We start from the raw sequence: 25,250 nt of genomic DNA on the forward strand, positions 1-25,250 counted from the left end.
TACCCATTCCGGAAACCCTTCCGGAGCTGTCGAGAAACCCCAGGGTTTCATGAAACCCTGGTTGAGAAAGCCTGGCTTGGAGATTGCCCTGCCTTAGAGGAGGCCTGCTTCATGTATGGGCCCTACTCAAGGCAGTTATCGCATCCCAAGAAGCCCCGTTCTCAGTCTGGTAAGAACAAGAAGCAAGGAGAGGTCAGTGATTACTCCCTCCTTGTGCAGTTTCTTCTGCAGAATTTTTTTCTGTCCCGGCAGCTTTGTTTTTTAATTGCCAAAATATAACACACAAAAACACCCTTAAAAAAAAAAAAGACTCAACAGGCACTTTGGGCTGGGATAACAATGCACTTTTAAATTTCTGCACTGCATTCCCTCCCAGCATTGATATCACTTTAAAATAATAAGCAGGGTTACTGTCACTTTTTTGCTTTGTTTTTATTATGACGTGTTGCAAATGCTGCCCTGGAGCTTCCGGGAGTCACGCGGTGCAGCTTGAAAACAAACCAAAGCCGAATAAATGGAACCTCCTACATTTAAGAGCAGATTACCGCTGGGCGCCAGATGTTGAGCTCAGGGCAAACAGCAAAGGGAGGGAAATTTTAGAACTAGAATGTCGAGCTGTTCAGATTTCGTTTTGAACCAGAAAAAGGTCACTCTGATATTTTTCTGTGGCTTTATCGTTGGTGATTCCTTTGGTGGTGGACTGGTTTGGTGGCCCACATGGCAGAGGGGTTAAGAGCAGTGGTTTCTTATCTGGAGAATTGACCATCTGGAATTTTTTGCCCCTACTGTTGACGCAACCATTTGCCATGAGGTTGGTTGTTCATCATCAGGGGTAGTCAAACTGCAGCCCTCCAGATGTCCATGGACTACAATTCCATGAGCCCCTGCCAGCAAATGCTGGCAAATGCTGGCAGGGGCTCCTGGGAATTGTATTCCATGGACATCTGGATGGCCGCAGTTTGACTACCCCTGCTTTATACCTTTCCTGGTGCCATAAGTATTCTTTCCCTTAGCGAGACAATAATTAATACACATGAACTTGGGGTTGCCAGCCTCCAGGAGGTGGCTGGAGATCCTCCACTATTACAACTGATCTCCAAGTGACCGATCAGTTCACCTGGAGATAATGGTTACTTTGGAAGGTGGACTCTTTGGCCTTACACCCATCGAAGTCCCATCCTTCCCTACTCAGGCTCCACCACAAAATCTCTGGGTATTTTCCAACCCGGAGATGGCAACCTATGCCAGGAAGCTGCCTTTTCCTGAGTCTTTCTCTCAAGACATTTGCTCTGCTCTGGTTCGGCCTCACTTGGAGTCCTGTGTTCAGTTTTGGGCACCCCAGTTGAAGAGGGATGTGGACAAACTGGAGCGTGTCCAGAGGAGGGCAACAAAGATGGTGAGGGGTTGGGAGACAAAGATGTGTGACAGAGTGGTTTCTCAGTGGAACGGGCTTCCTCGGAAGGTGGTGGGTTCTCCAACTTTGGATATTTCTTAACAGAGGCTGGATAGCCATCTGACAGAGAGGCAGATTCTGTGAAGCTTCAAGGGGTAGCAGGTGACAGTGGATGAGCGAGAGGGTTGTGCGTGTCCTGCACAGTGCAGGGAGTTGGACTAGATGACCCATGAGGTCCCTTCCAACTCTATGATTCTATGGTGGGCCTTTGGTGGAAGTCTTTCCCATTACCTCCTACCCAGTCCTTTTAAGTGGAGATGCAGAAGATTGAATGTGGAACCCTCTTCATTCCAAACAGGGCATTGAGCTGGGCCCCACCTTTTCCAGTTTTGCTCTGCTTATTTTTACCAGCCTCTGGTGTATTTGAGTTTTCTCCTTTGTGCACTGAAAGGTTTCAAGCTGTCTTTTGTCGATAGTGCTGTAACCTGTTGGACTTCCTTCTTGTTGCAGTTTGGTAGCAGGTCTCCTTTGGTCTTTCCATTTAGGGGCCCTAAGACATGCTTCTGTGAGCAGAATTGTGTATAAACTCAAGGGTTCCACTCCCAAAATCTCCCTCAATTGGCAACCCTATGAAGGACTGGTAAACAGCTGAGGGGCTGTGTCCTATTAGGAGCAGCAGAGTGGGAAGAAGTGGGACCTCTGGGTCTCGGTCCTCTTTTGAGGCTCTGGGAGGGCTGGAAACTCAAAGACCCAGCGTCCACCTCAGAGCTCTTAGATGTCAGAGACTCAGGTGTGGCCCTTAGGCTGAAAAAAACACGAGAAAAGTGCACACCCCAGGTGTGTTATTGAAGCCTAGCCCACTTTTCCCAGGGTGCTCTAACATTTATCAGTAACCCACAAAATATGAGCCATGCATGAGACAGAAATCTTCACAGAAATGGTGTTTGCTGTTTCATGGGAGGGCAGGATGCTGTTCCCATTGGCTGCAGAGGAGAGGACGCGCAGTAATGGGTTTAAACTACAAGTACAACGATATAGGCTAGACATCAGGAAAAACATTTTCACAGTCAGAGTAGTTCAGCAGTGGAATAGGCTGCCTAAGGAGGTGGTGAGCTCCCCCTCACCAGCAGTCTTCAAGCAAAGGTTGGATACACACTTTTCCTGGATGCTTTAGGATGCTTAGGGCTGATCCTGCGTTGAGCAGGGGGTTGGACTAGATGGCCTGTATGGCCCCTTCCCACGCTATGATTCTATGGCCTGTATGGCCCCTTCCAACTCTATGATTCTATGATTAACTACCTTCCCCTCCCCCTCTTCTTTTCCTGTAGGCCCCCCATCCATTTGCTCCAGCACTCCTGCCCATATTCTGGAAGAAATTAGCTACCTGTACGGCGAGCCCCAGCTGCTTCGTGGCAGGCAGGATGAGTCCCCATTCATGGTAGAGGTGATCAACAGTCTCGAGGGTAAGTCCTTGGCTTTGCCTGTTACTGAAAGAATGTTCATGTTCTTTGCGATGCTTCCTTTGGTGAAGGCTGGATTACCTTTGGCAGGGTGGTGTCGAGGTCAAAGAGCAATGGACACTAATCGGGAGAACTTGGTGGGATTTCCTTGGACAGTCACAGTTCTTAGAGCTATTCTCACAGAACAGTTCGGCCTCACTTGGATTCCTGTGTTCAGTTTTGGGCACCCCAGTTGAAGAGGGATGTAGACAAACTGGAGCGTGTCCAGAGGAGGGCAACAAAGATGGTGAGGGGTTTGGAGACCAAGACTTATGAGGAAAGGCTGGGGGAGCTTGGTCTGTTTAGCCTGGAGAGGAGATGACTCTTTAATTCTTCAAAAGAAGTCTCTTATTTTTATTATTTTTACAGAGTGGTGAGCATATGCCATAGAAGGTGGTCTCCAAAAAGTCTAAAATTTACATATATTGGTTGGACTAAATGACCCATGAAGTCCCTTCCAACTCTATTATTCTATGATTCTCTTAGAGCTTTCTCTGCCCAACCTACTTTGCACGGTGTCTATCATGGGGCGGGGAAGGAAAAGGTGTTTCTAAGTCACTTTTGGACTCCTTCAGGTAGTGAAAATCAGGGAATAAAAAACCCCAGCTGCTGTTTCTGCTCAGCTGAGACCCCCTTCGCAATGAAAGGCCTGCAAGGCCTCAAACTGGGAAGGGTTTTGGACGATCTTGCTGAACACACGAATCTACTTATACTGAATCAGACCTTTGGTCCCTCAAAGTCAGACTGGCAGCAGAGCATCAGGGTCTCAAGCAGAGTCTTTCACATCACCTCTGCCAAGGAGTTCCTGTCTGGGCACTGTGGGTCCCTGGGGCAAGAGTGTGCAAATAACCGGATGCTTTGTAAAAAGAGATGTGTTATCTAATAGAAGAAATATAGAAATGTTCATTTTAGCAGATATATTAGTACAGCTCAAACTCTTAACAACCAACACAGGAAAGAATAACAGCTTGATTATTATCTAGTTATTTTAGAATGGCATTAGGTGATACAGCTTTACATTCTTGATGCTGCAGGCCACATTTCAAGCATTCTCTCTGAAAACTCCAAGCCAGCCTCCTTTCTCCAGATATAGTTCTTGCCCCGCCCAAGTCAGGTGATGGCACTGAACCAATGAGCCTCCATCCTTGTTGGAACCCGCTAGAAGATTACCTCATCCCTCCAGCTGTCCGCCTCCCATCCTGAGACCCCGATTTCTTCATTTTACCAATTATTCCAGGCTAGGTCACCTTGTCCTTGAAGGTGATTTTAAAAACTGGAGAGAAAGCTAGAGCCTCAATTAGGAACATCTACAAGATGGAGCCACCTTGAGGTAGCACACCTGGTCCATTTAACAGGAGATGCCTAGGATTGAACTTGGGGCCTTTTGTGTGCCATGCAGCAGTTCTATCACTGATTCACTGCCTTACCAGGTGTCCTTCATCTTCCCTGGCCTGCTTACATAGGCCACTCTACCAGTCCTTTCTCCTGGCTTCTCCCTCCTTTCTATCTCTTCACTCAACCAGAAGTCCCCTGAAGCTCTACCTCAGCTGCAGCTGCCTTTTGAGGTAATTTCGGGCTTGTGGCTAGCCCCACCTGGCTGCCCAAGTGAGCTTAGATCCCACAGCTGTGCTCTGCCTGCTCTCAGTGTCTCCTGGGCTGGTTGGTGCAGCTTGGGTGTCTTTCTGCCAAGGTGAGTTGTTCTTGTAAGTCTGGGGTTGGTCCCACTGCTGGCTATTCTTCTTTCCCCCCCTCAAATGATCTCTTAGTTATCTCTTCTTTCCCCCTCAAATTATCTCTTAGGCTGCCCAAGAAATCCAGGGCTGCTACATAGAGGCAGAAATTGTTAAGTACAATAAACGTCAGATAACTAATTTGTCATAGTTTCTTCCTTCAATGATTTCAATTGATTGCATAATTTGCTCGAAGATAAAAAAAAGCCCTGAAAATGTTTCCGTGTGTACTTTCTTCAGTTCAGTTCTGTTCAGTAAACCAGAAACAGTTGTATGTTACAGTCAAAACATTCAATATGAGCCATCCCCCTGTGCCCCCCCCCAACACTAAAAATACAGAGCATCAATGCTCCACACGTAGTGAATGCATCAGACTCCAAGTTATCATAGTCTGCTTTTGTGGGAGAGCCCCAGGAGCAGATTTATTAGAATCTTTGTGCAAGTACCTTTGGGTGGAGATGGCCAGAGACTGAACCAGGGACCTTATGCCTGCAAAGCATACATTTTATCAGTGGCCTGGAGCCATTTGCTACATGGGGATGTGTGTAGATCTTTCCTATTTTGCCCATTGTACATCCCTGAGGAGGCAGTTCAGGCTGAAAGTCCTTGACCTGCAAGTGACTCCAGTAATAAGTGTAGAAAAACAAGAAGAAAAGTTGAGAACTCTTCCATGCAATAATCTAATAACAATTACTATTACTATTACTATTACTATTACTATTACTATTACTATTACTATTACTATTACTATTACTATTACTATTACTATTACTATTACTATTACTATTACTATTACTATTACTATTACTATTACTATTACTATTACTATTACTATTCTAACGTGCCCTCTTCTGGAGGCTCAGGGAAGGTAATAACATAAATAATGAGCAATAAAATAATATGGTATAATTCTATAGGCATAAGCATTCAAGTCATAAATTAATTTGCAATCCAGTTTAAAATCAACGCATTATAAAACCCAACAAAATTTGAGTCCAGTAACAACCTTAAGACCAACGCAGATTTATTCAAGGTGTGAGCTTTCGAGTGCAGGCACTCTTCCTCAGACAAAATGGAACAAGGACCATAAGCGAACAGATATAAGGGAAAAGTAAAATTAGTAGCACATTAGTAAACTGTGTCATAACATCCAAATTATGCAGAAGGATCATTCTTTGCTTTAAAAAGCTAATCAGTTCTTTATTGGCTATTGGATTCAAATTTCATGCTTTTTCTATAGCACCCTCCCAGCAAACTGGCTTAGGACAGTGTACAATGCATAACCACAATAACATTTTAAGTATTTGAAATGTTGTCACTTGGAGGATGGCAGGATGCTATTTCTGTTGGCTGCAGAGGAGAGGACACACAGTAATGGGTTTAAACTACAAGTACAGCGATACAGGCTAGATCTCAGGAAAAAAATTTTCACAGTCAGAGCAGTTCAGCAGTGGAATAGGCTGCCTAAGGAGGTGGTGAGCTCCCCCTCACTGGCAGTCTTCAAGCAAAGGTTGGATACACACTTTTCTTGGATGCTTTAGAATGCTCTGGGCTGATCCTGCGTTGAGCAGGGGGTTGGACTAGATGGCCTGTATGGCCCCTTCCAACTCTATGATTCTATGATTAAATTCATGGCTGCTCACTTGAATTTTAAAGCCACTTTCTTTGATCTGGTGAGAGGGAGGGATGTAGACATAAATTCCACAATCAAGTGATAGTTTGACTGGTGTCTTGAGCAAGGAGGCCGGAAGTTCTATATAGTTTGGGCCTCAATCGTTTTCCTGGTGGATGATCTCCATTTTGCAGGCCCTGTGGAATTGTCCTAAGTCCCGCAGGGTCCTTATCTCAGCAGGCAGAGCGCCCTACCAGCTATTCAACTCTCTTTCTCTGTGTCTTTGTTTGGTACAGCTGAAGACCCCCTTAGCCACTTCCACCCTCCGCACGTCCTCCAGGTCTCAGAGGTGGAAATGAGAGGTTCGGAGGATGCGGCCCCTCGCACTGTGTTACAGCGGCTGATCCAGGAGCTGCGCTATGGCAACCCGAACGAGAACATGAACCTGCTGGCCATTCAGCACCAGGCCACGGGGAGCTCAGGACCGTCCAGTTCGGCTGCCGGCACCCTTTCGTCCGCTTCCGTGGAAAACCTCGTGCCGGAAGACCCACAAATGGTCCAGCGGTTGGCACGGCAGGAACCACAGGGCCAGGAGCACCAAGGGGACAACTCTGTGATGGAGAAGCTGCCTCGGGGAAGCTCCCAGCCTGAGCAGAACAATGAGGAACTCCCCACCTACGAGGAGGCCAAAGCTCAGTCCCAGTTTTTCAGGGGTCAGCAGCCCAGCGCCGTCGGGCCGGGCAGCTTTTATGGGGCCGCGGCCTCCTGCCCAAAGTCTCGGACCGAGGGGCGGCCCACTCTGGCCCGCGCCAACAGCGGGCAGGCACACAAAGACGATGCCCTCAAGGACCTCAAGCAGGGACACGTGCGGTCTCTGAGCGAGAGGATTATGCAGCTGTCGCTGGAGAGGAACGGGGCCAAGCAGTACCCCCCTGCCATAGGGAGAAGCAAAGGGCTCAAAGCTGGGGGACCGCCCTCTTCCCAGGCGGCAGGCAAAGGGGTGGACCTCAGGGGCCCGCCCCCGGAGTACCCGTACAAAAGCAAACAAGTGGTGTCCCCGGTGAGCAAAGCTCAGGAGCACGGGGTGTTTTTTGACGACCAGCATTCTGCGATGATGCAGGAGGCGGCCAAGAGTTCCTACGCGGCTGCGCAGCCGGCGAGGGCCGAGGTGGCTGCCGTCCGGTATCAGCCTCCCCCAGAATACGGCACGAGCAGGTAACGTGGAAAAACATCCTTTTCTTCAAACCTCCAGGGAGTTTTCAAAGCTGGAATGAGATCCTGGGGACGAGGCTGTCGTTCTGTCACCAACAGGCTGAGGACTCTCTCATAGGAGTATCACTTCACCCTCCCCTTGCTGGCTTAGAATCATAGAATCATAGAGTTGGAAGGGGCCATACAGGCCATCTAGTCCAACCCCCTGCTCAACGCACAATCAGCCCTAAGCATCCTAAATCATCCAAGAAAAGGCTTCATCCCCCCCTTCCCTGCCCCTTCCCAGGAGGGCTACCAGCTTGGTGTTGGTGGGAAGTGTTGTGAAGTCGCAACCAATAGGTTGTGTTTTCAAGGCAAGAGACGTTCAGAGGTGGTTTGCTGTTGCCTGCGTAGCAAGCCTAGATTTCCTTGATGATCTCCCCATCCAAGTACTAACCAGGGTTGACCTTGCATAGCTTCTGAGAGATGGCAAGATTGGGCTTGGGAAATTCCTGGAGGTCTGGGAGTGGAACCTTGGAAGGGCCCAGTTTATCCTCTGTTCCACATAATAGATTTCTGGTAAGGGCTTGGAGGAGGAGCTGGTCTCATGGCTTAAGTGCCACTCAGTGCTTAACACCCACTCAGGGTGGCTGTCCCGCCCCTGAGTCCCTCCTCCTCCAACCGGCTTGCCTGTCTCTCCAGAGGCCAGCCAATCGCCTTCCATCCCCCAGCCCTGACCACCCCTCCTCCTTCCGCTTCCCTCTGAGGCTCAGAGGCTGCAGATCCCTGCCATGTGAGAGCTGCCCCTGCCAATGAGTTCCCTAACAGGAGCCTGCAGCCTTTCTGGGTCCTACAGGGAGGGGGAGGGGGAGGCTGTCTGCAGAGTTCTTCCACTCCACCTTCCAAACTAGCACCCATTGTATTCCTGAATGCATCAGGCTTGGCCTGTAGTAGTAGTAGTAGTAGTAGTAGTAATATTTCTATAGCACCATCCCAGCAGACTGGCTTAGGCCAGTGTACAACGCATAACCGCAATAACATCAATTACATACAATAAAATAAGATTTATGATAGACTTATCCTCCGTGAATCTACCTAATCCCCCTTCCTGTGGCCATCACTGCATTTTCTGGCAGCAAATTCCACCTTTTAATGACTGCCTGTGTTAAGCGGTTCACCGGCTCTGCCTCCAAATTGTCGAGAATTTCGTGGGAGTTGGGAACCCTGACGTGGGTGGGAAATGGGCCTGAGTGGGAAATGGGCCAGAGAAGGGACGTCAGGGTAGTGCTTTAACCCCTTGCTGTTTCTTCTGTCAAGTGTCAGAGTATAAGAAGATCCCTTCTTGATCCGACCAGGGATTCCTCTGGTCCGACATCCTGTTTTGCAGTCCAACCAGCTGGCCCGGGGGAAGGAAACACACAGGCCAAGGCCTCCCCCTGTCCTGGCTTCGTTTAGTCCTCCTGGCTGGCTCCTTCGATGGACCTCTTCTCCATCAATCTTTGCGCTGGAGAAAATGTTGGCTGCGTTTTAGATGGCTCTTTTCGAGCAGATTGAGACCCCAAAGGCCTGGCCTGTCACCTGCGCAGCCTGAGTGTTTAAATCAGGTCAGGGGGCAGCAGCAGCAGCCGGTGGCGGTGAAGGTTTTGTAGAAATGTGTTTCCTGAAATGATAATTTGGGAACCGGCCTTGAAGCTCACTGCACTGCTGACCTGTTCCTGAAATGCAGGGAAATAACGTCGCATTCCTTCCAACCGGCATGTGTTTTGTGTCTCCAACAACCTACCGGGAAGTTTCTGCGACCCTCCTGCCAAAATTGTTTTAAAAGAGAAGCAAAAATCCATGTTTATGTAAGCAAGGCATCGCTAAGATGATGAGAAACACCAGATCACGGGGTCAAGTTTGGGTTACTCTCAGGAAAGTGTAAGGGGATTCCATCCTTTAGGCTAGGGCTTTTGCAGGTGTCAAGGCATAGATTCCATCCGCCTGCTAGACCAGAGGTAGTCAACCTGTGGTCCTCCAGATGTCCATGGACTACAATTCCCATGAGCCCCTGCCAGCCCCTGTCCATGGACATCTGGAGGACCACAGGTTGTCTACCCCTGTGCTAGACAACAGCCATTGCTAATTAAAGCGGCAGACCAAGGGCCAAGTAAGATTAGAACAGATGAGTTAGTGCTCACCTCCCTCCCATGGCCATGCACAAAATCCTTGGCACTGATTGACACGACTTCTACGGTTTTCAGAGGCTATGGTTTTCTGATCCTATCTGCGTTAAATATGCATCTTCTCTGATGCCCCCTGCAGGACACCTGTTATATTCTGCTCAGTTATGCACACTGCAGATTCTGCAGATTCCAAAAGGTCATGGGGGTCACCATACATAAAAATACAAAGCGAAAGGTGTTCTGAAGAAGTGAGCTCACAAATGCTCCGCCACAGATTGTGTTCGTCCTTAGGATGCTACTGGACTCTTAATGTTGTTTGTTTGTTTGTTTATATACCGCCCTCCCTGGAGGCTCACCAGCAGATGCCCTGGGCAGTCCCCGCTTGCCCTAGCTCAGGACTGGCCAAACTGTGGCTCTTCAGATGTCCATGGACTACAGTTACCATGAGTCCCTGTTATGCTGCCGGGGCTCACGGTAATTGTAGTCCATGGACATTAGGAGAGGCACAATTCGGACACTTCTGCCCTAGCTGAACAACAAGCTGCAAAGCCGTCCCCCTGCACTGCCTGCTTAAAGAAACCCTTGCTGGGTGCCTCTCTCCGGTTATTACAAAAACTGTTTTGTAAGAGGCTGGATGTCAGCGAGAGGCAGGCCGGAGAGCTTGCTAGTTCCAAAATTGGCCGGCTTGCAGCCGTGAGATGCATTGAGTGCCGTGTGTGGCTCAGCCCCCTCTCTGCACTCAGCGCAGTTATGCGTGCAACAAGAGGAACGGTTTCAAAGGCAAAACAGGGACGAGTAATGTTGATAAGTGGGACAGGGAACACTGTCTGCCTGACAGAGCATCATGCATGACAGCCATGCATCAGAAGGAAAGCCAGAAGGATGGTCCAAGGGAGAAAACACAGGAGAGCATGGCTAATTCAATGGCATCATATATGACACAGAGACCCTAATTCAAGGCAGTGCACAAAAGGGGGTTTGGGGTGGTTAACCCCCCCCCCCCGAGATTAGATAAAAGAAGTCATTTTTTAAAAGGTACTCATTGAATCAATGAAAATTTATTAACAGTGGCATGAAATAGAAAAATAACGGGGAAAGAGTTTAAAAATAGGAAAAGGGAGAAAGAACTAATTAAGACATTTCACAAAGGTTCTGGATTGCATTGTAACCCCCCCCCCTTTTTTTTAAAATCTGGTGCATGGGCCTGCCCTACCAATATATATATATGCAGGCCCTGGGTATATTCTGGCCCAGATTTGTTTCATCCCCGTTTTCCCTCCCTCTCACTTTTTTTTTAGTGGCAGTAGGGCCTGGGCAGATGCTGTAGATCCAGGATATTCTGGTCCCACAGGTGGATCTTCTGATGGCACCTGGGTTTTGGCCACTGTGTGATGCAGGGTGTTGGACTGGGTGGCTATTGGCTGGATCCAACATGGCTTCTCTTACATTCTTATGATATGCATTACAGAATATTGGTTCCTGTTAATTGTAGGTTTGTTGGCTTCTTAAAGAAAGTTTGTAATCCTTATTTGCTAGTTAAGGTAGACACAAAATGCTTGTCTTTTGAACCTCATAAGCCAGAAGAGTCACTAGTGAAGATTTCACTGAATTCAGCAGTTGTGGGCTAGAACAGGGGTGGCTAAACTGTGGCTTTCCAGATGTCCATGGACTTCAATTCCCATGAGCCCTTGCTAGCACATGCTGGCAAGGGCTCATGGGAATTGTAGTCCACAAACATCTGGAGAGCCACAGTTTGGCTAGAATGCATACATTTTAAAGGGATCTGGCAGTCAGTGTGGGAGAGCAATTTGAGGAAGGCCTGGAAGCAAGGGGTGACATTTTAGATATCTTACTAGATAGATTTTAACTATGTTGATTTTAAGCTGATGCAAACCACCCTGAGATGCCTGGGCCAAGAAGGGCAGTCATGTAAAGCAGGGGTAGTCAACCTGTGGTCCTCCAAATGTTCATGGACTACAATTCCCATGAGCCCCTGCCAGCAAACACTGGGGATTGTAGTCCATGAACATCCGGAGGACCACAGGTTGACTACCCCTGATGTAAAGTTTAAACCCAATTAGAAATAATATAAGAAAGATAATTCCGGTTATGACTTACCATCTGGCTTCATAGTTGCATCCCTCCTTTGCAACTGAAATAAAAGTTAATGGCCTGGAATTTCATTGGCTCGCTTTTGTCCTTTAAGCTCTCCCCTTCCCCCCCACTTCCCAGAGTCAAAGTTCATATTGCAAGATCTTTGGGGCAGGGACTGGACGTATTCTTTGCACCAACCTTCAGTCTCTAGTTAGCCAGTGATCCTGACGTTATTGGCAACCTGGCCTCTATAGAACTGAACAGTCCAGGTTTCTCAACCAGGGTTTTGTGAAACCCTGGGGTTTCTTGACGACCCTGGAAGGGTTTCCAACGTTGGGCCAGGAGGGGGGTAGAAAGGAGAGGCGCCCCAAATGGGAATGTCCACAGCTCTGCTTCTCAACCATATTCTACACCAGGGGTAGTCAACCTGTGGTCCTCCAGATGTTCATGGACTACAATTCCCATGAGCCCCTGCCAGCATTTGCTGGCAGGGGCTCATGGGAACTGTAGTCCATGAACATCTGGAGGACCACAGGTTGACTACCCCTGTTCTACACGATTGCACCACTTCTTGGGTTTCTTGAAGCCTGAAGAATATTTCAGGGGTTTCTCAGTGCTAAAAAAGCTGAGAAAGGCTGGCCCGGTCTAATGAATCTACTCTTTCTTTCCCTTTCCCCCCTTTCCCCCAGCCGTCAGAGCCAGGCGTCTTTCCCATCCTACCCCCTGCAGCCGCAGCAGCAGCAGCAGCACAGCCCAATGTCCTCCCAGGCGTCCTCCCTGTCCGGCCCGTCTCATTCCGTGTCTTTGCCGCCGCTTTCCATGGCCGCGGGGTCTCAGTCCTTGCCCGCCACGCCGCCCACCCAGCAGCAGCTCCCCGCGGACGCCTTCGCGATCGTGCAGCGAGCTCAGCAGATGGTGGAAATGCTGTCGGAAGACAACGAAGCCCTGCAGAAGGAGCTGGAGGGCTACTACGAGAAAGCGGACAAGCTTCAGAAGGTACCCGGCAGGGTCGGATAGAACAGGCCCTTGTTTCCAGATCCCCCGTGGGGTGAACAGCGTCGCTTTGTCAGTCTGGAATGTGAGAAATGTCCGTGGCTTGTACCAAGTGGAGCTGGTGTAGTCTGGCAAAGAGAAGGGGCTAGATCAGGGGTAGTCAAACTGCGGCCCTCCAGATGTCCATGGACGACAATTCCCAGAAGCCCCTGCCAGCATTTGCTGGCAGGGGCTCCTGGGAATTGTAGTCCATGGACATCTGGAGGGCCGCAGTTTGACTACCCCTGGGCTAGATGGACTCTGTGCCCAACTTGGCTTCAGCCACACACTCAGGGGGGACATTGTAGCTGTGGAAGCATGTGTGCACATGAAAGCTCATACTTTCACTAAAACGTTGTTGGTCTTAAAGGTGCCAGCTGGACTGTAAATTTGTTCCAGAGGGAGTTGTAAGCATCATTCTTCAGTTCACCCTCTACAGAAGGGTCCCCAACACGGCACCCTTGGGCACCTTGGTGCTGCTGACACCTTTACTGGCACGTGCCAAGTATTTTAGAAAGAGCGTGGGGCCCCTTCCAGCAGGGCTTCTGATGGTTGTTGTTGTTTTTAGATTCAAGTTGGGTAGCCTTGTTGGTCTGAAGCAGTACAACGAAACAAAATCAGAGTCCAGCGGCACCTTGAAGACCAACAAAGATTTATTCAAGGCATGAGCTTGTTGTTGTTATATTTATAGACTGCCCCTTTTCCAAGCAGGCTCCAAGCAGTTTACAGAATTGTTAAAACATTCATAATATTTATGATGATGATGGTGATGATGATTAAATGAATTTGCATCCTGCCCTCCCACACGGCTCACGGCAGTGAACATCATATCTGTAATACAAAGCTATAAACTATACTATTTTTTAAAATTTAAACATCCTGCAGTTAAAAAACCCCTACCCAAACCACTCCCACCCCACCTACCCAAACCCCACCCTGCCCCAAACATCTTCCATCTGGCCTACAGATTGGCCATTGCTTGGGGACATAATTTCAAGCCAAGAGGAAAGTAGGGAGGGGAACCTGGAGAGGAGAGGCAGGAGGCTCAGCAGATTAAAATGACATTTTGTGGCAGCTGCCTCCATAGCATTTGTCTTGGTCTGTCTCTTGCTCGTCTGTCCCAGTGTGTTTTTGAAAAAATAGCCCTCATCTTCTTTGCACTTGGGCTTCTTCCTTCTCCTCCTCCCTCCTTCCCTATCTGGCTAGTTCCGTCTCCACCAGAGTGGTGTTGTGCTTAAGAGTGGTGGCTTCTAATCTGGTGAGCCGGGTTTGATTCCCTGCTCCTCCACATGCAGCCAGCTGGGTGTCCTTGGGCTCATCAAAACTCTTTCGGCCCCACTTACCTTACAATAAGTGGCAAATGCTGGCAGAGGCTCATGGGAATTGTAGTCCATGGACATCTGGAGGACCACAGGTTGACTACCCCTACCTTACATGATGCCTGCTATGGGGAGAGGAAGGGAAGCCAATTGTAAGCCGCTTTGAGTCTCCTTCAGGTAGTGAAAAGCAGGGTATAAAACCAACTCTCCTCTTCCTCCACCCCCATTTTGGAGTTGCACTCACCACCCAGTGTCCGAATTCCAAAGGTGCCTGCAGGCTCAAAATATTTGGAGGCCCCTGGATAAATAGTGGTTAGTATAGCCCTGCTTTTCAGTGTCATCGCAATGATATACATGTCCGCCTTTGAACTCCATGAAGCGCAGTATAAGTGCCAAGTACAGCCGTCTGGCCTGTAGCAAAATTCAGTGTGGCACAGGTTTGTTGACATTGCCCTGACTTTCCCTCCGACCGCGTTCTTCCTTTCAACCTCTGCCAGATTGTAAGCAAGGGATATGTTGACACAGCCGAGGGCTGCCTCACGCCAAAACAGCGGAGTCCCGTCCCATCGTCCCCCCCCCTCCCCCCTGGGCCTTTGTCGGCTAGGTTTTTCTTCCCTGACCTACCTGGCCGGAATTTTGCTTGGCTGCTGTTGGAATGTCTTCTTGCTGCCAAGGAGAGCCCAGTTGCATCCTTCCATGTATGCAGCAGTTGGTCGTACTAACTTAGTGAGAGCTACAGAGAACCAAAGGGGGTGGGGGAATCGCACAAATGCCACGCACAGATTGGTTCTTCATCGTGATCGCTATTCATCACGCCAGTGGGCACTTGATTCTGTGTAGAGAATCCTTCAGAAACTTCTAGAGTTAAGCCAGAAGTGGCTTTCAGGGCTCATTCTGTCAGTTGTGAGAAAAAACGAATTCCCCTGTGCATATAACCAACCAGGTGGACCAGTACCTTCCTGAGGGCCAGCTTGGCATAGTGATTAAAAGTGGCCGACTCTAATCTGGAGAACCGGGTTCGATTCCTGGCTGCTTCTCCACATGCAGCCAGATGGGTGGCTTTGGGCTAGTCCCAGTTCTCTCAGAGCTCTCTCAGCCTCACCTGAGGGTGTCTGTTGTGGGGAGAGGAAGGGAAAGTGATTGTAAGCCGCTTTAGGACTCCGTTGAGTAGTATAAAAAGGGTTATACAACCCCCCAACTCTTCTTCCAGCCACAGCTGAGGCATTCGGAAGGAGTCTCTGAAGAACTTGTGAGATAGGCCTCCTTTTATTCTTAAAAAAAGATCATCATTACATAGAACATTTTGTTTTATTTAGATATCCATCATGTCATTGTCTTTGACGGCATTCTCCCCTTCCCCTTTCCATCCCTCCATTGCTCTGGGAGTGTAGCAGAAGAAATGGCTTAGACTCGTAGCATCATAGAACCATAGAGTTGGAAGGGTCTCTTGGGTCATCTAGTCCAACCCCCTGCACTATGCAGGACACTCACATCCCAATCACTCATCCACTGTCACCTGCCACCCCCTTGAATCTTCACAGAATCAGCCTCTCCGTCAGATGGCTATCCAGCCTCTGTTTAAAAATTTCCATAGACGGAGAACCCACCACCTCCCGGGGAAACCTAATCAAAAATATCTAAAGAAATGAGCAGTGATTCATGAAAGCACCTACCCTGCCATAGATTTTGTTAGTCTTTGAGGTGCTACCTGTGGCACAGAGTGGTAATGCAGCAGACATGCAGTCTAAAGCTCTGCCCATGAGGCTGAGAGCTCGATCCCAGCAGCCGGCTCAAGGTTGACTCACCTTCCATCCTTCCGAGGTCGGTAAAATGAGTACCCAGCTTGCTGGGGGGTAACCGGTAATGACTGGGGAAGGCACTGGCAAACCACCCCGTATTGAGTCCTCCATGAAAACGCTGGAGGGCGTCACCCCAAGGGTCAGACATGACTCGGTGCTTGCACAGGGGATACCCTTTACCTTTAAGGTGCTACTGGATTCTTGCTCTTTCCTACTTTTCAGAAGCACCACTTATGTGGAGGGACGTTGTCTTCTTGAAACAGTGCTGAAGGTCTTTTTCTTTGGCTTGGCTCTAGAAACGTCCAAAGGGTCCTCTCTGTGCCGTTGAATCCTCCATAGCGTGACTAGCAATGAACACGATTGGATGCTAAGGAAATGTGGACCGTATGCGGTCGTAGGCTTAGTGAAAAATGCACACAAAAGGCTGGTTCTGACAAAATATTTTCACGGCTGGCAAGAAAAACAATGGAAGGAGCCATGAGAAAAAATGCGAGGGCGGGATGTAAAATTGGGAACGTCTGCCAGAGTGAAACCCAAACAGATTACTAATAGAAGATGATTTTTTTGCCACTCTGCTTTTTCCTACCTGAAGAAGTCTCAGAGCGGCTTACAATCCCCTCCCCTTTCTCTCCCGCCAACCTTGCGAGGTGGGTGAGGCTGAGAGAGCTCTGAGAGAACTGTGACTTGGCCAATGTCACCCAGCGGGCTACAGGTAGTGAAGTGAGAAATCAAACTCTTTTCTCCAGCTTAGAGGCCGCCGTTCTTAAGCATGATACCAAGCTGACTCTCAGTGGAACTTCCCATAATATTTTACTTATTTATTTTATTTTAAATTTCTATAGTGCCCCTTTTGGCACTGCTGACTTGAAGCTGTTAACAAGATTTATACACACATATATTGTCTATTTTGTGTGGTTTTAATGTTGTTTTATTGGGGTTATTGTTATGGGACTTTTTGTAGTCTAACCTGCCACGAGCCCGTACGTCAAGAGTGGCCGGTAAGAAATATAAATGATAAACAATAAATAATGATAGCTACGTTAAATAATAAAATACAATTAAAACAGTTAAATTGGTTCAGTCCCTGCATCAGCCATAGGTCTCGGTTTCTGCGTCCTCTTCTCCCATTCAGGGGGTGGGCTACCTGAATTTCATACACTGGCCTTTTGTTTCTTTCACATGAAAGTCTTGAAAACCCATCAAATGTGGTTTAGGTCAGGATCCCGAATGGTGAATCCATCACTGTGTCACAGCTCTTCAGGAATATTTGGCCAGGACAGAAGTGCTTTTTCTAGCCTAGGTTTGCTGAGGTGGACGGGTAATTGCTTCCAGCCACACCAGGGATCCTTTATGCCAGTGAAGGAGCTCCACTTTGGCATCCTCAGCAGGAGAATTTGTCCTGCGTAATCACGTCGGTGTGAAAATTGGCAGGCACCTCGGACCACCACACAAAACTCTCTTTCAGAGAGCTCCAAGCCAGCGACAGGCATCCCTGCCCAGGTTTTAATGGACAATCTCTCTCTTTCTTTTCCCCCTCTCCATCACTGTCTGGGTTGCTTCCTCCCGCCGCCCAGTTCGAAATAGAAATTCAGAGGATTTCGGAAGCTTATGAAGACTTGGTGAAGACCACCACCAAGAGAGAGTCGCTCGACAAGGCGATGCGGAACAAACTCGAGGGCGAAATCAGGCGACTCCACGACTTCAATCGGGACCTGCGGGGTATGTCCTTTTTGCGGAGACCCGTTTAATTTTTTTTTTTTCCAGAACGCGCATATCTCGTTTCTAAAGAGTCAAACTCCAAATTGCTTCATCGGACAAAAACTTTTAGATGCCATGGATTTTTAGGTATGCCATAGGAAAGCTTGTTAACGGATTTTTTTTTTCCTGACCTGGATCAAAAGTGATACTTCCTTCTCTACACCCTGAGCAAGATGGGTCCCTCAGTATGTTCTTAAAGAAGTAGGTTTCTCCACCTGCCTTTTCTCAGCCCTAAGGCATCTTTAAGCGGCTTACAATTTCCTTCTCCTCGCTACAGGAACCTCGTGAGGCAGGTGGGGCTGAGGGGGTTCTGAGAGAACCGTGACTGGCCTAAGGTCACCCAGCTGACTGCATGTGGAGAACAGGGAATCAAACCCGGTCCTTCAGATTAGAGGCCACTACTCTTAACAGTACGTCACGCTGGCTCTTAAAACCAAGCTGAATGTATTTGTATTTGCAAAATGTCATTGAATCACAAAGGATAAGGTCTGTGGTATGGATCTAACAGCCAGGTTTTGGGATTAGGGGTCCTGCACCATTGCTGCCAATCTAGCCCTGAGCTTCCTGACTCCCTACAGCATCTAATATTAATTCATTAATTCTGCTTTATGGGCTGCTTTTCAACAACAAGTTCAACAAGCCAGAGGGCCATATATGTAAAGAATACACATGTTTGTTACTGGTATTTACTAAAAACTAGTAAATACCAAAAATGCTGCCACTATCGGGTTAAAAAGGCACTTGAGTCCGCTAACATTGTCCTTCCCACACACACATAAAACACCCTGTCACAGCTCTCCATCCGTCTCTGTTCAACTAGTCAAATGCTTGCTACCACCCCCCCAAAAAAAAGGTATTTTCTAAATATTGGTGTAGTGGTTAAGAGCAGCAGCTTCTAATCTGGTGAGTTGGGTTTGATTCCCTGATGTTCCACAAGCAGCCAGCTGGGTGACCTTGGGCCTGTCACAGCTCTGATAGTGCTGTTCTGACCGAGCACTCCTGTCAGAGCTCACCTACCTCACAGGGTGTCTGTTGTGGGGAGAGGAAGGGAAGGCGATTGGAAGGCACGTTGAGACTCCCACTGGCATGGAAAAGCAGGTTAAAAAACCCAATTCTAGTTCTTCTTCCTCTTCTACCCCTTCTTTCTTTTCTCCTCCGCTTTCTCCTCTTCTTCCAGGACCTTGAATTCCTTTTGTCCTATAGATCAAGGGTAGTCAGCCTGTGGTCCTCCAGATGTCTATGGACTACAATTCCCATGAGCCCCTGGCAGCAAATGTTGGCAGGGGCTCCTGGGAATTGTAGTCCATGAACATCTGGAGGACCACAGCTTGATTACCCCTGCTATAGAGTGTCTTATTTCACAATAATGGTTCTAGCATGGCTGAGGATCAAAAGCAAAGAAAGATCCACATGCTGGGGAGTCCCTTTAATGCATCTATGTCCTGGTTGTGTGAGGCTATTCTGATTATTTTCCCTCAGATCTTGTCGCCCTCTCCTGGAAGAGTGTTGTGACTTACCAGGCTGTGCCCTTTATATGAAGAATCTGAAGGGTGCTGCCAGGTAAGGCGCAATGCAGAAAGGAATGGGGGGGAGGACAGATATGAGATAATCAAACCTCGTTTCACCTGCTAGGTACACTGCCCCCCACCTAGGGTTTCCAGGTGCTTCAAGGCTGCTAGCGGAGGATGGGGAGGAGCTTTTTGAGAGCTTCCAGGAGGGGAGGAGCACCTTAACATGCTGATGTCACCTGGAAATGACATCAGGATCGCAGCAGGGGAGCGCTCTAGCTTTTGAGCAAAGCGCTATGGTAAAATATGCTTAAAACCATGGAGTTTTGTCCAAAAACCAGAGTGTCACCTCCCGATGACCCCATGCCCTGATGTCACTTCCGGGTGACATCAGCACATCACATTAAAATGCTGCATTCTTCCAGATCAAAGTAAGTTGTGGGGGGTTGTTAAGGGACATGAGGGGAGTCCGGAAAGCGGGGGACCCCCACCCAGTCTAAGGAGGAAAGCAGGCTATAAATTTAATTAATAATAATAATAAAATAATAATAATAAACCCGCCACCCCATGATTCGCGGTGAAGCCGAGAATTGTCTCCAACATGAATATGCAAATCCACACAATGGGGCTGTTCACAGCTATGGTTCAGGTTTCTCCAAATCCTTAGAAGTCCCCAGATTTGCAGAATAATCTGACATTAAACAGTAGAAAACTCTTGGGGGGGGAGGAACCAGAAAAGGAATAGTAGTACATATGCACGTGCTGCTTCTCTCCCCCCCCCCCCGCAGGTTCTGGAGTTTGAGTGACATTTTGGGTTCTAGTGGTACAAAAGCTGGCGGAATGCATTGGAATTTGCTAGCTACAGCTACAAGTATAAATTTGTACAAGCAATTGTCACACCCCCATTGTAACTGCAACTGTTAAAATGAATCAAGCTTTTGGGAAACTGTCTAGACTGGACTATCTCTGCGTTTTGGAACCTCAAGCTCCCGTTCTTTGTTGTTTGTATAAACTGGCCTCCTCCTGCTGGCAGAATGTCTTGCTCCCAAGATTATTTGTCGATGGCCATCTATGTCTTTATTTCTGTTGCTGGCCTTTGAATCACCCCCCCTCTTTATGTATAGATTTGTGCTTAAACCATTTCCTGTTTTGGTGCAGAACGTTTGGAGACAGCCAACAGGCAGCTGGCCAGCAGGCAGTTTGATGGAATTGAAGACAAGGTGGCGGAAGGTCTCTATGCCTCTCAGAGTGAGTGCCATTCTAATCTGCACGGAAGGTACAGGCATGGGGGGAGGTATGAAAATAAAGGGGGGATGGGCTTGGTCTGTTCATTGGAAGGCTGACTGCTGCAGACAAGGGATGTGCAGGACCCCTTAATGCTGGAGTTAACGGGCCGGGTTCAGCCTAGATTTTCCACCAAAGGCAGGCACTTCCGCTTTTAGCGGAAGGCTAGCGGAAGGCACCTCAGCGGAACAGAACTTCCCTGTCTCTTCCCCTCCCACTGCAGCTCACTGGTTTTCCTGAAAGGCTGCAGAGGGCCTTCAGGAATGGCATGCTGGACAAATAGGGAGCCTGTGGAAAATTTGGTCTGGACCCAACCTGAGGATAGGGGGAAAGGGAGCACACTGAATAAAGAACTTGAGGTAAGGGAAAAAATCTCAGGAAAAACAAGGCTGCCAAGGAGATGAACAGTTCCGGATTCATACGGGTATGAATAAAAGTCAGACTACGCCTTGGGTCTGAGCAGGGCTTCATGCGCCTTAGAAATGCGCCTTACCACAGCACTCTTAAGAGCTGTTTCTAAGGCGCTTCTTCCCATGGCAGTGTGGTAACATCTACTTGGAGAAACCATAAAAATCACCTTGGTAAATGAGGCCACAGAATACTGTTTCCAACAGTGGTCAGTCAGACGTCCCTGGGAAGTTCTCAGGCTGCAGAAAAGCAAACCTTTCCCTCTCATCATTAAAAACAAAAAAAGGTATTTTCTTTTTATATCTTAAAAAAGCAAACCTATTTAAGGCAGCTTCCAACATCTGATTAAAATAGAGCAAATTTTTTTAAAAAGTAAGCTTTTTTTTTTAAAGTTCCAAAGCAGATTTTAGAACACAAGATCAAAATGAGAAAAAAATTGCCGTCTTGAACGTCTGTCTTTGCTTTGGAGCTTTCATTTTTCTGTCCTGGCTAATCGCCCTTGTCAGGGTGTCTGTTGCGGGAAGAGGAAAGGGAAGGCGATTGTAAGCCACTTTGAGACTCCTAGTAGAGAAAAGCAGCATATAAGACCCAACTCTTCTTCTATAATATCAGGACTCTCTCAGCCTCCCCTCCCTCACAGGGTGTCTGTTGTGGGGAGAGGAATGGGAAGGCGACTGTAAGCCACTTTGAGCCTCCTTCGGGTAGGGAAAAGTGGCATATAAGAACCAACTATTCTTCTTCATTAGATTCCCTGTGTGAATTTGTCTAATCCTTTAATAAAAGGCAGCTAAAGTTGTGGACATCTCCCCATTGGGCAGAGAGGGGGGAAATAAAGCCAGTTCAGATTGTACTGTGCCGTTGCTAGAAAGCTGACAGGGCATCCCCAAAGTTACGCCTTAACTAACACAAAGGGGACTGTTCCAGACTCTTAGAGTCCCTCTCCTCCTCAGTTCAGCATCGCCTGGCTGTTACTTTCGCGGCTGACCACAGCTATGCAGAGAAGTATGCCCCTGTTTATATATCACTAAAAATAAAAATACTGACCGCGCCGGGAGTTTACACAGCCTGACGGCAGCTATCAGCTCACAGCTCAACAGAGCAAATATAATTGCTTCAGTCGGGATCCAAGAAATATGACAGGTCTGTTTAGTATGTTCTGCCCAGGCAGGCCAAACAGTTCAGCACTCCGAATAGAAGATAAAATAGTTCCTAGAATAGAATGAGCTGCAGGCAGGAGCTCTTCAGGCAGGCCGTATTTATTTATAGTCTGATTGATACCTTTGCCAGGGCTGCAAGGAAGCCATAATTGTGTTCGAGTAGAGAATAAAGTCCTTGATCAGGGATTTCTAGGGTTACCAGCTTTGGGTTGGGAAATATCTGGAGATTTTGGGGGTGGAGCTGGAAGTGGGTGGGATTTGGAGTGGGGAGAATTATATGGAGAATTATGCCATACAGTCTGTCCTCCATATTGTTACACCGGGTCCTTGTTGAATTGCTAGGAGAAGAGATGTTTCTGTGGGCTGGAAAGACTGTTAAAATTGTGGAGAAGTTTTCTCATAGAATCATGGAGTGGGAAGGGACCTCCTGGGTCTTCTAGTCCAACCCTGCACTGTGCAGGACACTCACATCCCTATCGCTCATCCACTGTAACCTGCCACCCCCTTGAGCCTTCACAGAATCAGCCTCTCCGTCAGGTGGCTTGCAACCTCTGTTGGTTATGAACTGTTACGATTATGAACCGTGAGGTACCTTTAAAAAGGTAAAGGTATTGCCTGTGCAAGCACCGGGTCATGTCTGACCCTTGGGGTGACGCCCTGCAGCGTTTTCATGGCAGACTCAATACAGGGTGGTTTGCCAGTGCCTTCCCCAGTCATTACCGTTTACCCCCCAGCAAGCTCATTTTACCGACCTCGGAAGGATGGATGGCCGAGTCAACCTTGAGCCGGCTGCTGGGATCAAACTCCCAGCCTCATGGGCAGAGCTTCAGACTGCATGTATGCTGCCTTACCACTCTGCGCCACAAGAGGTACCTTTATTTGGGTGCATAACTAGACACTTATCCTATGTCCGCTGCAGAAGCAAAATTGAGGTTTCATCCGAATCTTCGCATGGCATCTGAAATGTGAAATTAACCGCAGTTAATGAAATTAGCCGCAGTTTGGGGAAATGTACGTGCTCTTTCCTAAGCATTTGAATATGATATTTTTGTAAAAACCATTTTTGATTTAGAGTTTATCACACAGGGCTTTTTTGCATAGTGATTTCTGGTTTGTTGTGTCATGTTTACACATTGTGCACCCCCCTGGTTGGTTCCTGGCTCTCGCCTGGAGGCTGGCAGCTCTAACCATTCTGAACCCTGGTTTTGCCACTCACCAGCAATCTTGGGGGGGGGGGGTGTGAATTTTTTAAAATGCTCAGTAGAAAATTAATTTTGATATTTTTAAAAGTATGCTACACAGTACTACGGTGGGGGAATTTTGAAAACCGTCAGTGTCTTGGCATGGTTTCTAAGGTCTCTCGCTATTACGTTAATGGTCACCAGCATACCAGGAGATAAATTTGAGGCTCACAGGAAGCTGCATGCAGAAGGGAGAGGTTGTGAAGTTCAATTCCATGACCGGAACTCTTTCTAAGCTGGTAGTAGAACACAGTTTAAGTCCAGTGGCTCCTTTAAGACCAACCAAGTTTAGTTCTGGGTACATGATTCCACTGGATTCAAGCTTTGTTTTATTGCTCCAGGCCAGGCCAGCAGGGCTTACCCCCCCTGAATTGGAGGTGGCATTGGTAATTCCAAATACAATATTATGTGCCTGTAAAGCAGGGTTGGACAAACTGTGGCCCTCCAGATGTCCATGGACTACAATTCCTATGAGCCCCTGCCAGCATTTGCTCATGGGAATTGTAGTCCATGGACATCTGGAGGGCCACAGTTTGCACGCTGCTGCTGTAAAGTGACGTCAAATCACAGCTGACGTATGGCTCCCCCACAGGATTTTCATGGCAAGAGATTGTCAGTGGTGCTGTGCCCTGCCCCCCCTCCCCCCAAGCAACAAGAAGACAGAGCATCATTGCCCCAGACAGAGTGTTCCATCCACACCTTGGGGCCAAGAGCTACTGAGGCAACTCTGCTCCACGTGTTTATCCAGTCCCCTCTTGAAGCTGAAGAAGAAGAGTTGGTTCTTATATGCCGCTTTTCTGTACCTAAAGGAGGCTCAAAGCGGCTTAAATTCGCCTTCCCTTTCCTCTCCCCACAACAGACACCCTGTGAGGTGGGTGAGGCTGAGAGAGCCCTGATATCACTGCTTGGTCAGAACAGCTTTATCAGTGCTGTGGCAAACCCAAGGTCACCCAGCTGGCTGCATGTGGGGGAGTGCAGAATCAAACCGGGCTCACCAGATTAGAAGTCCACACTCCTAACCACTACAACAAACTGGCTCCCATTCCTGAATCCCACCTCCTCTCTTAGTGCAGACTGTCCATCCCCTCTTAGCGCCGGCCGTCCCCTCTTCTGTAGACCAGGTGACCTTTGGCCTCCCCGTTGAGCTCCGTAATCCTGTGACTCACCCCTGTGAAACCCCTCGAGGCACCTTCACTCCGTCAAGGCCAAGAGGCCCACGGGGCAGCCAGATAATCTCTCCTGCTGAATGAGCCGGCCGAGGGCTATCGTGTAACCCGCTGGCCGCTCCAGGGAACGAAAGCTATTCCGGAACGCTCGGCAGCTGCCCGACGGCACATTTATTCCCGTGCGTGTCGATAGCTTCCCGCAAAGCTTTGCTCGGATGGCGTGAGGCTAAAAAAAGGACGCGGAAGCAGGATTGTCGGTACTCGAAAGGCATCTTCCGAATCGACAGCTGGCCTGGAAAGAGCAGCAGAGATTCAGAAACGAGGGCTGTTGTGGTGTACATCAAGGGTAGTCAACCTGGGGTCCTCCAGATGTCCATGGACTACAATTCCCATGAGCCCCTGCCAGCGTTTGCTGGTAGGGGCTCATGGGAATTGTAGTCCATGGACATCTGGAGGACCACAGGTTGACTACACCTGGCCAGAACAGAGTATCCAAAAAACCCGCCTGCCCTGTTTAGCTATAAAGCTCGCTGTGTGCGGCTGTTGTAAGTATAAAATAGCAGTTAGAGGCATGTTAGGAGGGAAGGCAGCATGGTACGGCCCGATCCTGTCAGATCTCGGAAGCTAAGCAGGGTCAGCACTTGGCTTGGAGACCGTCGAGGAAGGCAACGGCAAGCCATCTCCTCTTGCCTCAAAAGCCCCTTGCTGGACTCCCAGTAAGTTGGTTGTGACTTAGCAGCACCTGATGGTACATGAGCCTCCTGGAGCTCTTTGAAAACAGGGCAGCTAATGAACGAAGCTGCAGGCCCAGGTGAATTTTCAGGTTGTCTCTCCCACCCTGGCTGCAGTGAAAATGGAAATGCCAGCCAACCGCAGACCCTTTTCAAGTTCACT

At 48.4% G+C, this 25,250-nt stretch overlaps 1 protein-coding gene across 6 annotated transcripts in view; it reads left to right on the top strand.

Moving 5' to 3' along the window:
- AMOTL1 (angiomotin like 1) overlaps window positions 1-25,250 on the top strand; it is an 86,470-nt gene that overhangs the window by 50,074 nt on the left and 11,146 nt on the right. For 5 of the 6 annotated variants that reach the window (XR_013231707.1, XM_077341473.1, XM_077341476.1 and 2 more), the window contains 5 exons: window positions 2,722-2,856; window positions 6,531-7,449; window positions 12,374-12,680; window positions 17,409-17,553; window positions 20,259-20,348. Coding sequence is in view for 5 of the 6 variants with exons in the window: in XM_077341473.1 (XP_077197588.1) it covers window positions 2,722-2,856; window positions 6,531-7,449; window positions 12,374-12,680; window positions 17,409-17,553; window positions 20,259-20,348 (1,596 nt within the window). In the remaining variant the exon portion in view is untranslated. Of the gene's footprint in view, window positions 1-2,721; window positions 2,857-4,460; window positions 4,583-6,530; window positions 7,450-12,373; window positions 12,681-17,408; window positions 17,554-20,258; window positions 20,349-25,250 lie in introns of those variants that run through there. The other variant, XM_077341477.1, reaches the window with a different exon arrangement.

Source organism: Paroedura picta, chromosome 6 (assembly GCF_049243985.1).
Source record: "Paroedura picta isolate Pp20150507F chromosome 6, Ppicta_v3.0, whole genome shotgun sequence".
Classification (NCBI taxonomy): Eukaryota; Metazoa; Chordata; class Lepidosauria; order Squamata; family Gekkonidae; genus Paroedura; species Paroedura picta.